At 44.2% G+C, this 15,002-nt stretch overlaps 2 protein-coding genes across 4 annotated transcripts in view; both read left to right on the plus strand.

Annotated features, from left to right (window-relative positions):
* The window catches only part of LOC143150923 (semaphorin-1A), a 715,101-nt gene extending 707,214 nt beyond the window's left edge, over positions 1-7,887 (plus strand). For 2 of the 3 annotated variants that reach the window (XM_076319521.1, XM_076319522.1), the window contains exons 14-15: positions 3,896-4,039; positions 7,571-7,887. In XM_076319521.1, coding sequence (XP_076175636.1) covers positions 3,896-4,039; positions 7,571-7,887 — 461 coding nt within the window. The remainder of the gene's footprint in view (positions 1-3,895; positions 4,040-7,570) is intronic. The other variant, XM_076319523.1, reaches the window with a different exon arrangement.
* A 175-nt stretch (positions 7,888-8,062) lies between these two features.
* LOC143150924 (uncharacterized) lies at positions 8,063-11,541 on the plus strand. Its single transcript, XM_076319524.1, has one exon. It carries the CDS (start codon positions 8,128-8,130, stop codon positions 8,635-8,637), a length of 510 nt encoding a protein of 169 aa, XP_076175639.1. The 5' UTR covers positions 8,063-8,127; the 3' UTR covers positions 8,638-11,541.
* The last annotated feature ends 3,461 nt before the right edge of the window (positions 11,542-15,002 follow it).

The raw sequence follows: 15,002 nt of genomic DNA on the forward strand, positions 1-15,002 counted from the left end.
CGGAGATCTCGCCGAACCCGTCACACATTGAAATTCCCCGTACGAGGTGTTTGCCATAAAATAGATACCACGCGGTATGTGGAATGTATGAGAAGAGTTCTCGAACGTTGCAAATTGGCACAACGTTCGGTTCAAGTTTTTAAAGAGAGAGAGAGAGAGAGAGAGAAATCAAAAAAACGATGACACGTTTCAACATTAGCGATCGATTGGAAAATAAATTGGCGAGATAGCGCTGTATAGGACGGTAAACAAGACCGAGATAATTTAAACGCGATCGTGTCTATCGTGAAGGAACGCAGTTATGTATAGTTCGAGTCGTATGTTAAATTTCACGGGATCACGACGGTGCAAATTTTTCCTTTATTATTTCGTTCAACAATGGTAGATGGTATTTACAACGTAGTTTCTAGGCTGCCTGTTACAACGCTTTGCTTAACGAACAAGTAGAACTTGAGTCTTCCTCCCTCTACCGACTGAATATTAACATTCTCCTTTCCTTGGAACCGATCGAGTTGAAAGATTCACGGAAACGTTAGAAACGCTTCTTTCTGTTTATATTAACATACCGTGGTTGCTTTATCGTTGCAGCGAGAAACATTACGAACGGAGAAACATAATCTCGGTAGTCGTTGCAAGCATTTTTATCGAACGTTTAGACCCTGTTCTGGGTTTAAAGGTACGATAATAAGGATGATGGTGATAATAATGTGTTTTTATTGCAGTAAAATTGTAGTTGAAAAGAATTTTTCTATCGAGTAAAAGACAAAATTATATTTTGTACGATATTGTATTATATGAAAATTGTATATAAGAACAGAAGAAGAGAAAATTGCAAACAAAATTGCATCACGTGATAAAACAAAGAGTAGAAGAATAGATGGAAATAAAGAAATGAAAATAGAATAATAAAATGGTATAATTAGTAGTGTCTAACGATAAATACTGTTGCTGCTAAAGCAGAAGACTTAAAAGAGAAACATTTTAATATATGTAGAATCTTTAAAAGGAAAATGCTTGTAACGGCCGGTACGATTATAATTATGCCACTCCTACGAAAACAAACTATGTAGAATTATTAGGTAAGATTAAGGGTACAGATATAGGATATAAAAATTAAAAAAAATAAGAGGCACATGAGTGCATAAAAGGCGAGGCGCACCTCGACATATTTTGGTTTTACTTCAACATCAAAGAGTACCTATTTTTAAAAACAATATATCCCTACTCCACGAATCTTTTCCCGTTTAATCGATATATCAAAGATTTTGTAAATAATCCAAGAATCTATCCGAAAATGATAAATTACACTTTTATATACATTTTGTAGAGAAAAATTCAGCGAATATTATAAATTAAATTCCGTTAAAACTATTTCAGCAGTGGTTCAAAACTCTGACTTGGATGCTACTTCGACCCCGAAACTATTTGTTTAAAAAACCGTATACTGTTCCTTAAATCCTCTCCTGTAAAATCTCTACTCAAAAAACCTTACAGATCACCCGAGAATCGATCTGAAAATGATAACACATTTATATAAATTATTCCTTTTATATAATTTATATAAATTAAATTCCGTTAAAACTATTTCAGCAGGGGTTCAAAACTCTGACTTGGATGCTACTTCTACCCCGAAACTATTTGTTTAAAAAACCGTATACTGTTCCTTAAATCCTCTCCTGTAAAATCTCTACTAAAAAAACCTTATAGATCACCCGAGAATCGATCTGAAAATGATAACACATTTATATAAATTATTCCTTTTATATAATTTATATAAATTAAATTCCACTAAAAATATTTCAGCAGGGGTTCAAAACTCTGACTTGGATGCTACTTCGACCCCGAAACTATTTGTTTAAAAAACCGTATACTGTTCCTCGAATCCTCTCCTGTAAAATCTCTACTCAAAAAACCTTGTAGATCACCCGAGAATCGATCTCGAAATCATAAAAGTTACACCACTTTGGAAAACTATGGCTACCTATTTCCTGGCGAAAAATTCAAGTGGCAGCGTTCGTTAAATTCCATCACGGCGCCAAGGGTAGCTCAACGGGCATTGAAATCACCGATTTCATAATCGAAACCAGAATCGTGAATCCTGACCTAACCCTGAAATTTTCAGCGATAGAGATCCGTGTGCCACAACTACGCAACTGCAAAATCAGTGGAGGCGCATTATTATGTATCTCATCGCCGTATCCGATGTCTCCCTTCGTTCGTTGACCGTGACGGCTACTTAGAATTAGTTGCAAAGCGTTTTACCCTTTCACCATCACCCATACTAACGCTCCTTACATACCTCGATCATGATCTCGCACTGCTAACGGCCTCCTTCTGTCTACTTTGCGCGTTCACAAACTCGCATCCACGCGCGTGACATTTTCCGCGTTGTCATCGAAGCCGTGGTGGTTTTTCTCGGTAGCGAATACCAGCAGGCTTACAAGATCCTTGTGGTCTCCTTATTAACAACCAAATCGACAACATTGTCTTTAACACGAGGGAATACATCGTTTTCGTGTAACTAACCGATCTGCGCGAGCACATCGATATTGACACGTTCACGCCGTAAATCGCGGCTTTACAATGGGGAAATGCCGATGAAAAATCACGTTCGACACGGTGTACCTCGCATTAACACTAGAACTACCGACGGATTACGGAATATTAATATATACCTCGTGTGTACCTCAAAAGAAACCAATCGATGAGGAGGAATTTTTTAAATTCGACCACATGTGTAGAATAGAAGAAAATGACAACGTCTTTGTAGAACATGCTATGAAATTTAAAGCAAATTTCATTGTGAAAGCAGTTGAACCATTCTGACTGGTTGGTAAATCTAGTGTTAATCAGAGTCATCGTCTTGGAACGTTCCACGGTTAATACACGTTGGCGGTAACGATTGTCTTTCGTTTCTATACGATTCTATTCGATTCTATATTATCGATAGCTGTGAGAAATATTCGCTAATTACTCGAACATAATTTTTCGTTCGTTACGGCCAATGTGTACCATCGATGGACTTTGATAGTCGTAAGAAAAATTGAAACACGTGTCATTCGTGGCACGTATCAGCGTGAACGTGTTAACAGTGGTTTTGACAGTAACCAACAACACTGTGGTGTTCTTAGGGTTGCCAGATCGAAAATTTGATCTCGGGTTACGCGTACTAAAAGAGAACAAATCTACTAACGCCACTTTATTACCAAAAGTCTTTTCGCGTAGAGGTAAATATTTTTCTATACCGACTTTATCACTTTTCTCTCAAGTTTCTCTCTTGGTCCTCCACTGCATGAATTTTATTTTACCTTTGGAGAATGGAACTTATTCTTGATCATTTGTACGTTCGCGAATAATTAATATACAAAGTGAACAATAACACAGAGCATCGTTCTGTGAATCCTTTTATTAGATTTCCGATCGAACGAATAATTCAACAGAGAATTAACGCTTGGATACCGTCGACGTCAAAATTTTCTGCGTTTGTTCGCCGATACTGGCATTTTGTAAAATCAAATCGGATTATTTCGCGTGGCTCGTTGAAAATCGTCGAAAACGAACATATTCAATCGAACGTACGAAAAAAAAAGTCGTCTGGCAGCCCTGGATGTTCCGTGAATTGTTCTTAAACAATGCACTTGCTAATATCATACTTAGTTTCTCAGAAGTCCTGCAATCACCCTAACGAGTTGAACACCGGTGTTTGCACGGCTTCTGCGAATCCGTGTTTTTCAGTCGCATGTAACAATTGTTTTGATCCGTTGCCGTCGGTTATCGACGAAACGATACCGAACAACGTTGCATCATTTACATTACGTTCCGGGGATCATGTTTTACCTTGAACCCGACTGCCATCAGTGTCCCCCATCATCAAATTGGTGAAATGTTGCTTCAGAGATGGCGAAGCCCGTCCAACCAGCGGTTCCGCCCGAAATCGGGCGAGGCGAGCAACCCGATGAACGGGACAATGAAATCGTCATCGAGCTGGATCGAGAAAATCAGTACGGTCGTACGCAGCCACGAGCTAACGAGCCTCAAGGTAATCATTTGCGCAATATCCCGATGGTCCACCCACATCGCGCGTTCACGATTTATACATTATCTTTTCTCTGTTTCACTGTTCATTGGTTCTCGATCACGATCCACCACCACCAGCCCTTCAAAAACGAAAGATACCATGCTTCGAAACATAAACATACACACGCACGCACGCACGCACGCACACACCCACATAAAAATTCACGTACTCCTGTCGCCCGTTTTTACCTCAAGGTTCAAGCTGGTTTTATTCGTTCACAGTCGCAACTCTCCTCGTACGTTAACGTATACAGTGTGTCCTAACTTTGTGCACCGTACTCACCCCCTGTTGTTTGTAACTAGTTGCACCGCTGTTCGTGTCCAACCAACCACCCCCCACCCCCCTCAACACCACCGCCCCCTAGCCACCTGGTTTTATCGAAAGTACGCCCAAGTAGTAGAACAAGGACCCGGTAAAACCTGTGCATGCGGTTACGCGGACCGGACAGCTACGGATAAACGCGGACCATGAAATTGTACCTTTCGAGAGGATCGCGAATACGAGCGGTTCCGCTCTCGTGGACTCGTCCCAGCGATCCTCCGCGAGCGGTCCAATTTCCTGATACGGTTTTCAACGCGCTGCTAACCGACCGCAACGCGTGAACGCTGCACGTCGACACGAACTTTGAGAAAAGAAGGTGGCGATCAGTCGTGCAGGAGTCCACGGATGAACGACGGGACCGTATTCGGGCGGTATTCGGTACCCCGAGTACCGCTACCAGGGACATATCGATCGACAATCGCGTTTCAACGCGTTAAACGCCACGACGGTTTTGTTCCCGGTCATTTGTACGAACAGTAGCGTAAAAAATTGAAACGTTCGCTAATTTGTCCATGTATTTGTTGTATTATAGTATCACCAACGAGTGTAACGCCGTTTGACGGTTCAACAGTGTTAGAGCTCGTGTCTTGTGAACGCTTCGGAGAATCGTTGTTACTTCGGAGCAACGATCCCCAGGGACCCACCGTGTGGCGTTTAACGCGTTAATGTATTCGCAGATACCGAGAGGAAACAACGTCCCGGCATAAATGTATAAATATGCATCGCCACCGCCGGCGAAAAAACCAATCGACATTAATGGAAACGTTAATAACGCGCCAAGCTGCACAATCTCAATCGACCGGATACAGAAAACGCAACCTCGTCAAACTTCCCGCTCGCTGCTTCACGGCGAGGTAGAACAGTGTTTCGGTCACATCGACGACCACAGAGACTTGCTTTGTCGAGAGCAGGACCTCCCGAGTGCGTACCTTCGCGCAAACTTTCGTTAGAATGCCCCCTGCCACGTTTATTGGACGGTGGTTGAAACGAGTGTCCTGGAAAGTGTAGTACTGTCGAGCAGAGGGTAATTTTGTAAAGGTAAATGCATTCAGGAGCTAGAGTACGAAGAAATAGATCGAAAATGAGGAATGATATTTTTGGAAAGAACGCTTCGTTTTTGAGAAAATCGATCTCGAAAACGTACCGCGTTCGCGCGCTTTAATTCTAGGGCGATGACTCGGTGGGCCTCAGTGTACATCCATTGTACTCCGTTCTACACTTTTATAAACGCGAAATGAGACAAATATTTCGATAAGACGATATACACGAGATCGATACTCAATGGAAATAATGAAAGTAAAAAATATTCAATGGACGAAATCGGATTGCTTCAAACTCTTTCTAACGTGCTCGCGTTTCTACGTAGAATCAGAAATGCAATTATGGTCTTCTATAAATGTTCCATGGTTGGATAACCTATTTGACGCGATTCTGTGAATAAAAGTCGAGTGGTGTCAAGTATCTGTTCAACATTGAGATTGTGTTAAAGAAACGTCTTACTTCGAGAACGAAACTGCGCTGCTCTGTGCATTGCGTTTGTAAACACAAACGTGAACTGTAAGAGAGATGTACACTTCGGTCCAATCAATTCGATATCCAACAAATTAATTCTTTCGATTCACTATTTCGTAAAAAATTGCTCGATAATGCCACACTCTGCAGGACACCGTGCAGTAACAGTAACCGCTCGGTACAACGAATACGACTTGTTGCAAGAAAAAAAATAAAGAAATTGAAACAGTATGCAAAGTGATTTTAAAGCGTTGCAAAAAGATCTCACGAGTAGCGTGCAGTTTGCAACAGAGGGGTACACCCGCCATCGAATAAAGGATGTCCCAATCATCACCGGTCGATTTATTTTTTGAATAAAACTCAAACGGTTTAAGTGATCTTGATATTTTTTTTTTTTATTTAAAAGTACAAACTTGGGAGTTAATAATGGAACAAGATATCTTCCAAATGGTCGCCTCGGCTTTTTCTTACAGACCACCAATCTTTTCCAAAAATTCTTCACGACGTTTTTGCACAAACTCGGATCAATTTCACCAATGACAAGTTCGATGTTGTCTTTCAGCTATAGAATTGTCTCTGGATTGTCGACATAAATCTTACCTTTGACATGACTTCAAAGAAAAAATTCCAAAGGTGTCAAATCGCATGATTTTGATGGCCAATTGACATCACCTCTTTGAGAAATTACGCGTTGCAGAAACTTTGTTTGCAAAAGTGCTATTGTTTTATTCGCTGTATGGCAATGAGCACCATCTTGCTGAAACCAAATATCGGCCAAGTCAAGACCTTCCAATTGATGCCAGAAATAGCCAGTCAACGTGTCGCGATAGTGTTTCCCACAGTAACCACTTGGCCATCATCATTTTCGAAGAAAAATGGCTCAGTCGCGCCTTTTGACCAAAAACCGCACCAAACAATGACTCGCTTTGGATGTATTGGTAATTGTTCAACCTGTCGTGGATTTTCCCCCGTATGCGACAATTTTGTTTATTCACAGTGCTCTTCGCCAGCACATGATTTCGAGGGAAATGATTACGAAGATTCCCGAAACTTTAACGTTAAAGATCGCGATTTTTCGTAATACGTCTGAACAATTCACACGCGTTCTTTCACCGTGTACTTTTCCACGATTAATTTCCCATCTATCTATACAACGTATGCCAAGTTTCAGGTTAATCGGTATGGCGTTTTAAAAATAGCGCGTAATTCAAATCGACCGGTGATGATTGGGACACCCCGTGCACCTCTCAGAGGCAAACGTCTCGACTCCGTATGATAGACGACGTAATTCAGCCATCTTCGAGCTATCCCGTGATAAATGTTCCTGCGACACGGTGGATCGTAAATAGCTTTCGATTATTTCGTGACACTCGTCGAACCTACGAACGCAAACGTCGAAAGGTAGATTCGCTCTCGGCCGACCGATCCGAACGCCGCCCAATCGATCGGCCATCTTTGAACGCGCGAGGTGGTCCTGCTCGAGAATATCGTAGCTCGTGTACTCTCGTATCCCGTTCCCGAGATATCCCATCCGATCCCCCTATTTCTTTGCAAAACTGCCCAAAAAAAAAAAGAAACTGAAAAATAAGTCCCCATCCGCAAGAAGCAATAAGTCGTCGTACCGTGTCACCTACGATACTCATTCAGCTTTCGTTGCAGACGTGATCGCGACACCGGTGGTATACTCTGCTCAGACGCTGACCGGCGCGCTGATCGGGACCTGTTTCTTCTCGCTGGTGGCCGGATTCGCTTCCGGGTTTTGGTTCTCGCAGAGGTTGCGCGGTGCACCGTACCCAGAACCGTCCGAGCAACGCCAGCAGCTGAACCGACTGACCGAGAGCTCCGAGTCCCCGGGCTTCAACAACAAATCGATCAACCTGGTGCTGAACGTCCCGCCTAAGAACCCGAACGGGAAGAACGCGAACTCCTCAGCGGAGAACAAGCCGGTGCAGAAGGTGAAGAAGACGTACATATGATACAGAAGACGACACAGAGCCGTCTGAGGCTTGCCGCAGGACCCGACGGGTTCCGGCTCATCTTCCTCCTCTTTCTCCGATCTCGCGGAATCGGACGGTCGCAACGACGACGACGACGACGACGACGACCCGGACGGGAACGACGACGAGACGACGAGACGCGAGTACGCGGTCGAGCGTTGCCCAAACGGACACGACGAGGACGCCTACGAGACGGTGGCCAACGACCAGAGGAGGTCCATGGAGTTCCTCGCCGCGTCCAGGGAGACGGCATACGACGCGCGATCGGTGTCCAGGATCACCGATCACAGACGACGCTACGACGTCTACCAGGGTAACCGCGAGTACACCGAGACCGCGTTGACCGAGCCGACCAACGACTACAGCAGCAGCAGCGCGAACAGTCTCGACGATCTGTGTCGCGGCCATCATCGACGTATGATCGCCGACTTCAATCGCGAGACGACCAACAACCACCGTGACCAGTACATGGTGCCCACACGCGATCCCAGGGAACTGAACGAGAGGATCCTGTCGTTGTTCAATCCCCAATTCCTGCCGAACTTCAACGACATGATCATGTACGTGGCCAGCCAGTGCGATACCAGACGCAGCCCGCCTCCAAGGTCCCGTTCGATGGCCGACGGTGACGATCGTTTCTTCAGGAGCTCGAGCTACCGCAAGAAACGTATCGCCGCCAGCTCGATGTTCTTCCGGCGCGGACTGACGTACGAAGCGGCGCGCAAGTGACACCGGGTGTTCACGCTCGGACTCAAGCGAAGGATACACGGCTGGATCGACGATGGGGTGAAACGCGAGATCCACGCGGAGCCTCTCGACGAGAAAACGACGATTACGGACACCGAGGAGCGTCGAGACGACTCGAAATTTCGTTTCGCGAGGAACATCCTTCGTAACGAGGATGAACATTGTTCGTCGCGGGGGATGAGATTCACGTCGAGAGTAACCACGGAGCGAGGAGCATAACCCCGTTCTGGTCAAGTGTACCCTGAAATTCTCGAACCGCGATGGTTCCCCCTGGAAGAAGGATTACTTATCGCGTCGTCGTTCGACCGTAACAGAGACGCGCGAACTTTGAATTATTTTTTTAAACCGCGTACCCCTCCTTCTGTCCCCCGTTGAACGTGACATCGTCATCCGAAGAAGACACTCGGAAACAGACACGGGGGGCAGTGAATTTCGCGCAGAACCCGACCCGGGTTCCCTCGGGTTCTTCCTTTCCGTTTCTCAGCAGTACGGCAATGGAGGGATATATATATATAAATATATATATATACACATACATCTGTCTACCTACCTACCTACCCCCAAGCCCGCTCACGGGGCGACCAAGGGGGCGAAACGAAACGAGCAACAACGGACGACGGGACAAAGGATCGACTCGTAGTTGCGCAATGTGATACGATCGGGAGGAAGACTGTGTTCGCAGCAGTGGTCTGCTTAGGTGCTTAGGACCGCGGTGATTCAACGAACGAGGACGAGAACGTGCCACCGCCGAGACCTCGGGGGCTGTCGTTCCTCAAACTGTCGTTCCTCAAACCCGGGGCGATGTGTCTCGAGCTGGCGAGCAACAGTGACCATCCGTGCTCTGGAATGATCGACGTCGAACGGAAGGTTTCGAAAGTCGCGCGAAGAAGGTTTCGAAGGGGCGAGTTCGAGGAACGTTTAACTTCGCCCGAGGAGGGGGTGGAACGTTCTCGAGCGTTCGCACAGGGACGAGGGGCGTGCCTTCCGTATGTTAATTGTTGGAAAATTTCTGATCTATAACGGAAAAACGGGGGAAATGCGTGGCAAGTGCCTCACGTTATGCGTTTCGTTTATAATATTTCGATGGGATGGGAAACGATGCTGGAAACCGGCGCGAAAGGAAGAAGAGAGTGTCGAACGAAAGAGAGAAAGAGAGATATAGAGAGTGTGTGAGCAAGTGAGAGAGAGAGAGGGGAGGGAGAGAGACTTCTGTAAGACTTATACGAGTATTGTTGTGCACTTATTGCCGTGCTGTGAGTATTGGTAAATAGCGAGAGAGAATCGTGGTAACCGGAGCACGTGCAACGGTTATTAGTAAAGAAACATTGCCGCGTTTGTGCGGTGTCTTCGAGGAGTATGTATTTTTTGGCCGAGGGCGCGTTAAATCGATATATAACTGTTTTGGCGAGTGTTCCGAGAGGGGGTTTGTAGAGGTTTTCTAATATGTAAAACTGAACGTCGCGGTTGCAAATGAGTCGCTCGATTATCGACGAGTCTTGCGCCCCCGGTTAAGTAATAAAAAAAAGAAAAAAAGAATGAATTACGGTGCAACGCGCGGGAAATCTGTTCGCGTTTCGACCGTAACGAAACGGAAACGAAGCGACGCGTAAACGAATTGGAATAGAGTTTGATCGATTTGCTCGTTCGACGCGATCCCGAACGATTACGAAGAAACGAATCGAACAACGTTTCGAGGGGGGAGGTGGGATCGGATCGCGTCGATGCGGAGGATTGTAATTGATTCGGGGACGTTACCTCGATAAGTGTACTCGCGCGAGTCATTTTCACCGGTATTCCTTTAATGCTCGTACTGCGCGTTATCCGACACCTTAGCGAAAACTTGGTAGCGTTGCGCGGGAGTCTCATCGCGACAAAGTATCCTCGATAGAATCTCGACCGAGGGATGCCAAGGGGGTCTTAAGCGTTGTTCGGCGAGACGCCTTTGACAATGGCGTAAATCGGTCTTACCGGCGTATAATAGTGTGTTACTGGGCGTATTTCCTTTGCAGCTTAACCGCGGATAGAGTGCCTGCGAGAAGCAGCGGCCAACGTTTGTCCCAGATATCGCGGGGAAGACGAGGAGAGAACAAAGGGCCGGTGCACGTGGATCGGGGAACGATACTCGGGTAAACACCGAGACGGGAGCTCGGTGATACAGAATCGTGGAACGTGTGTCCGCGGGTGTGTAAATAGCCGCGTACGCGTGGAAAGTATCCGAGAGTTTAACTTCGATTAAGGTGTATCGACGACAATGGAAGCGTATCGCGGATCGGTTCGCGGCCAGGTTCGAGATTCCACGCTCGACGTGGAAATTTCCTCCGGTACGATTTTCTTTCGGTTCCCTTTCGATGGAATCTTGGTCCTTTGGTCTCTCCTCGTTCGATTTCCGAGCCAGCGGTATCGTCGCGGACACGCGTACCCGGTCGTACGTTAACCAACACTGCCGCGCCAATTCTAACGTGCTTCGAACCCGAGAAACGGTGAAACGAGTTTACAAATAAAATAACCGTCGATTATCACTTATTGTCGCCGAGCGAGTCGTGGGGAACGGAGAACGATTGCGGGATGTAAACGTAACGGGAGTGATAATCGGTCGATACAAAGGGAGTATGCGTAAAATGACGCGTTACAATGGCCGTGGAAGCGGGCACGGTCCGTCGAGGAAACGGACGCGTAGCGAGGGGTCTGCGAAACCGTTTGGACGAAAGAAGAAAGTCGTGTAAATAGGTAGAAATTGTTTTTTATCGTTGAAATACGTTTAAACGAGACCGAGAGAATTCATTCGTCGCGCTACTCGTCGCGCGGACATCAGCGATACGCGTTCAATGTTTATATATATACATACGCGTGCACGGGATACATATGTGTATATATATACGCATTGCATTCTCATTAATTGCATATACATAATATACATATTACGCATATACACTAAATATATATATATATATATATATATACATATATATATATACATACATATATACATATATTTTTTCTTTAATCCGCGTAGATAAAATATAACTGGAAGAGAACGCGCTAAATAAGAGAGGCAGCTAATTACACTTTTTCGGCGGTCTTTGTGAAAGCCCCGCGATCTTTTTTAATTAAAATTCCACGCCGACCCGCGCCCGTCGCGTTACACAACGGATCCTGACACTAACTTTTCGGGTACGGTGGATATTTTACAAATACCGATGTTTATATTATACAAAAGCATCCAACTTAGGTACCTTGTGTCGAGATGAAAAATTATATAAATATATATATACATATGTATACGTATATATATATATACATATATGTGCATATGTATATACATATCTATATATATACATATATACGAATATTATTGGCGAATTGTTATACGCTATGATATTTCTAAATTAGACGGTTCGTGGAGGCATATGGATGTACATGTATGTATACAAAAATGAAAAAAAAACGTTTTATTAGAGTAACATAATTAATTGTAATAAGGACAATGTACATAGCGCTCCGTTTAAAACTGATCCTCGTCGACGCTGCAACGTGAACCGACTAATAATTACTCCTCGTAGAGAGTACAATGAGATTTTTCGAATCGCGCGTTTCTTTTTCTGTTTCTTTTTTTTTTTCCTTTTTTTTTTTTCTTCGTTCGAACGCTCCGCGGAACGAGCGGGCAAATTTTTATCGTTCGTAGCGTTCAGTTTTAAATCGAGTTCACTGTAAGGTTTAAGGTACTTCTTCGCAAGCAGGACGATGACTTCGTTCGAGGGAAATACGGCGAAATCGTGCGTGACGCAACAGGAAAATTAACAACCGCACCAGGGTATGCGCGATGGGTCGAATCGAAATTGTACGCGTCGATTCGATGAAAATCGAACGGTTCCCGACCATACGCGAAACAACGAGAACGCGAAAATTTCGAATCGAATATTCCGCTCTCGGTTCTTAAATCGCCACTCGTCATTTTCAAGAACTATTACGATTCAATCGAAACATTAATTTCGACCCCCCTTTCAATCTTTCGAATGTTTCGTACTCTCCGTAAAAAAAAAAAAACAACAACAAACATAATTGGCTCGCTAGTCGTGGCAAGATACAGGATCGAATGAAAAACAATAACTACGCTTCTGTAATTTAGTTCGTACGAGAGTGTTTCAACGAGTACAACGAGGATTATCCTTGCTACAATGTATTTAGTTTTCCACGCGATCGATCCTCGCTGATCGTGTTAGGGTTGCCGAATCGAAAATTTCAGTTTGGCCGTAAATTGTTCGATCACGTTGTTTAATCGATACCTTTACATATACCGAATTAAAATGAACTTTTCATGAAAAACTAGAATAAACTCTAACTGTTTGAATCTTACTGTCGACTAAATGTTAGAATTTAACGTTCCGTGATTCGGTATTTTTCTACTGAAAAAATTTCTCTTTATATTTAATCGAACCGATGTAAAACACTTGTGCTCGTTCATCTTGTCAATCTCGAAATCGTTGAGCAAATAGCATAGCTCAGAAAGGAGGGTCTGGCAATTTTATTCGCAACGTTACTTTTATCAACGTGGGACAAGTTTTTCAAAGTGTAAAAACTTTGCTCAATGTCCCCGATCTGATCGTGACATTCCCATTCTTTTCATTTGAATCCTGTCATTTAAATACTGACATTTCGGCAATCATGCGCGCTTCTTGGTTTTTCGATTTTCGCGAAAGTCGAAAGTTTCCACGTTGCTTCGCAACAATCGTGATTTCGTTATCTCGAATCGAAAGTATCCGAACGGTTTCGGTCGATAATTTTCACAAATAAAATGTGTAAGTTACACCGAAGTTTTCAAGGTATAATTATTAGCTACGTTGGAACACAATTATCGGAAGTGTAACGAGGTAATTTGAAGAAAAGCTGCCAATTCGTGTAGAAATTATGGAATATTTATTCTACGTCCGAGCTAAATGTATGTCGTAAAAGTGGGCATTCGAAGAATAAATTACTATCGCATTATCGGACATTAATATTTCATGAGCCGTATATAGCTCATAAACAGTGATTACAACGTCAGGGTACTCGTACGAATTTTTTATCGTTTCTTAAAATCTCCATACAACTCTGGATTGCAAAAAATTTTACACCAGTGCTGCACACGTCGTCGAAGCTTCTTCGCGCTTTGAAATATTAGTTTGCTAACGCTGTCAATTTATCGGTTCTTTATTGCAGACGTGTTCGTTTAAACGCATTCGGCTTAACTTACTGTACTGGCTCGTTAAACTCTTCGATCGTAAATACGCGCTCGTTTGTTCATCGTTTAAGAAATTGTCAAGACTCCAGCACCGTTTCCAAATTTAAAGTTATATCATTTCCTGCCAATATCCCCACCCTATTACAAACCGAACAATACCCAAATCTTATCGATTCAACTTGCAGAACCCTCTAATTTCAATTATTCGAATACGTAAAAATATCGTTTATTCACAAATCCGAGAAATCGTGAACATTCCAACCTTATTTTCAAACTAGAAAAATTCTCGATGCAATCTTCCACTTTATTACAAACATAAAAATACCCTCTTCGGTTTAACTTACATGTTACCAATTCGTTCGATTCTTCCATTCGTACATGTAATTTGCGTCGTTTATTTACAAATCGGTAAAGATTCGCGGCTCTCTCGAGAACTCCGAAATTTTCCAATGTCTCACTGTCCCAGCTCGCGCGGATCTTCCGTTCTCCAGAACCGAGAAGAATCTTTTCCGTTGCAAATTCGCAAGCTGGTTCTCTGCGAAACCAGACCGTAACCGAAACTTTCGAGAGATTCCGTTGAACGCCAACAGCCGAACTATTCGAACGATTCGGATAAATCGTAAGTATTCGAGTTATTTCGGTCGCGGGGACCGTTTCCAATGCGCGATGCCGGATTTGAAAGTCGAAGTCTCCCCCCACTCCTTCCGCGGGATTAACTCGCGCGTATACCCCCACCACCACCGGTTATGGGACTCGGGCGTCTACGCGGTGGCGGTTAGACACTGTAACGTAATAACGATCGCATTAATTAGGTAAAGTAAATGCAACATTCCAGTAACAGGCCGAGACCGCCGACCGCTTGGTTAAACAACGGCCAAGAGGGGCGGTAGTGGGGAGGCGTGGGTGAGAGGTGGGGAAACCTCGCGACAATTGATCGACTTGTTTCCCCTTGCACGCGTGTTCGAACGCCCGACACTTACTTCGCTAATGAGAAATTGAAACAACGACGGGTTCCTTTGTTATCGCGAGCCCCGTGAATCGAGAGCAAACAGGAAACGAGCACCGGGTGTTTTCTCGCGATAAGTAATTGAAACGCTAGTCGCGAAACCGTGCAAGTCCTGTCGCCTCT

Source organism: Ptiloglossa arizonensis, chromosome 9 (assembly GCF_051014685.1).
Source record: "Ptiloglossa arizonensis isolate GNS036 chromosome 9, iyPtiAriz1_principal, whole genome shotgun sequence".
Taxonomy (NCBI): Eukaryota; Metazoa; Arthropoda; class Insecta; order Hymenoptera; family Colletidae; genus Ptiloglossa; species Ptiloglossa arizonensis.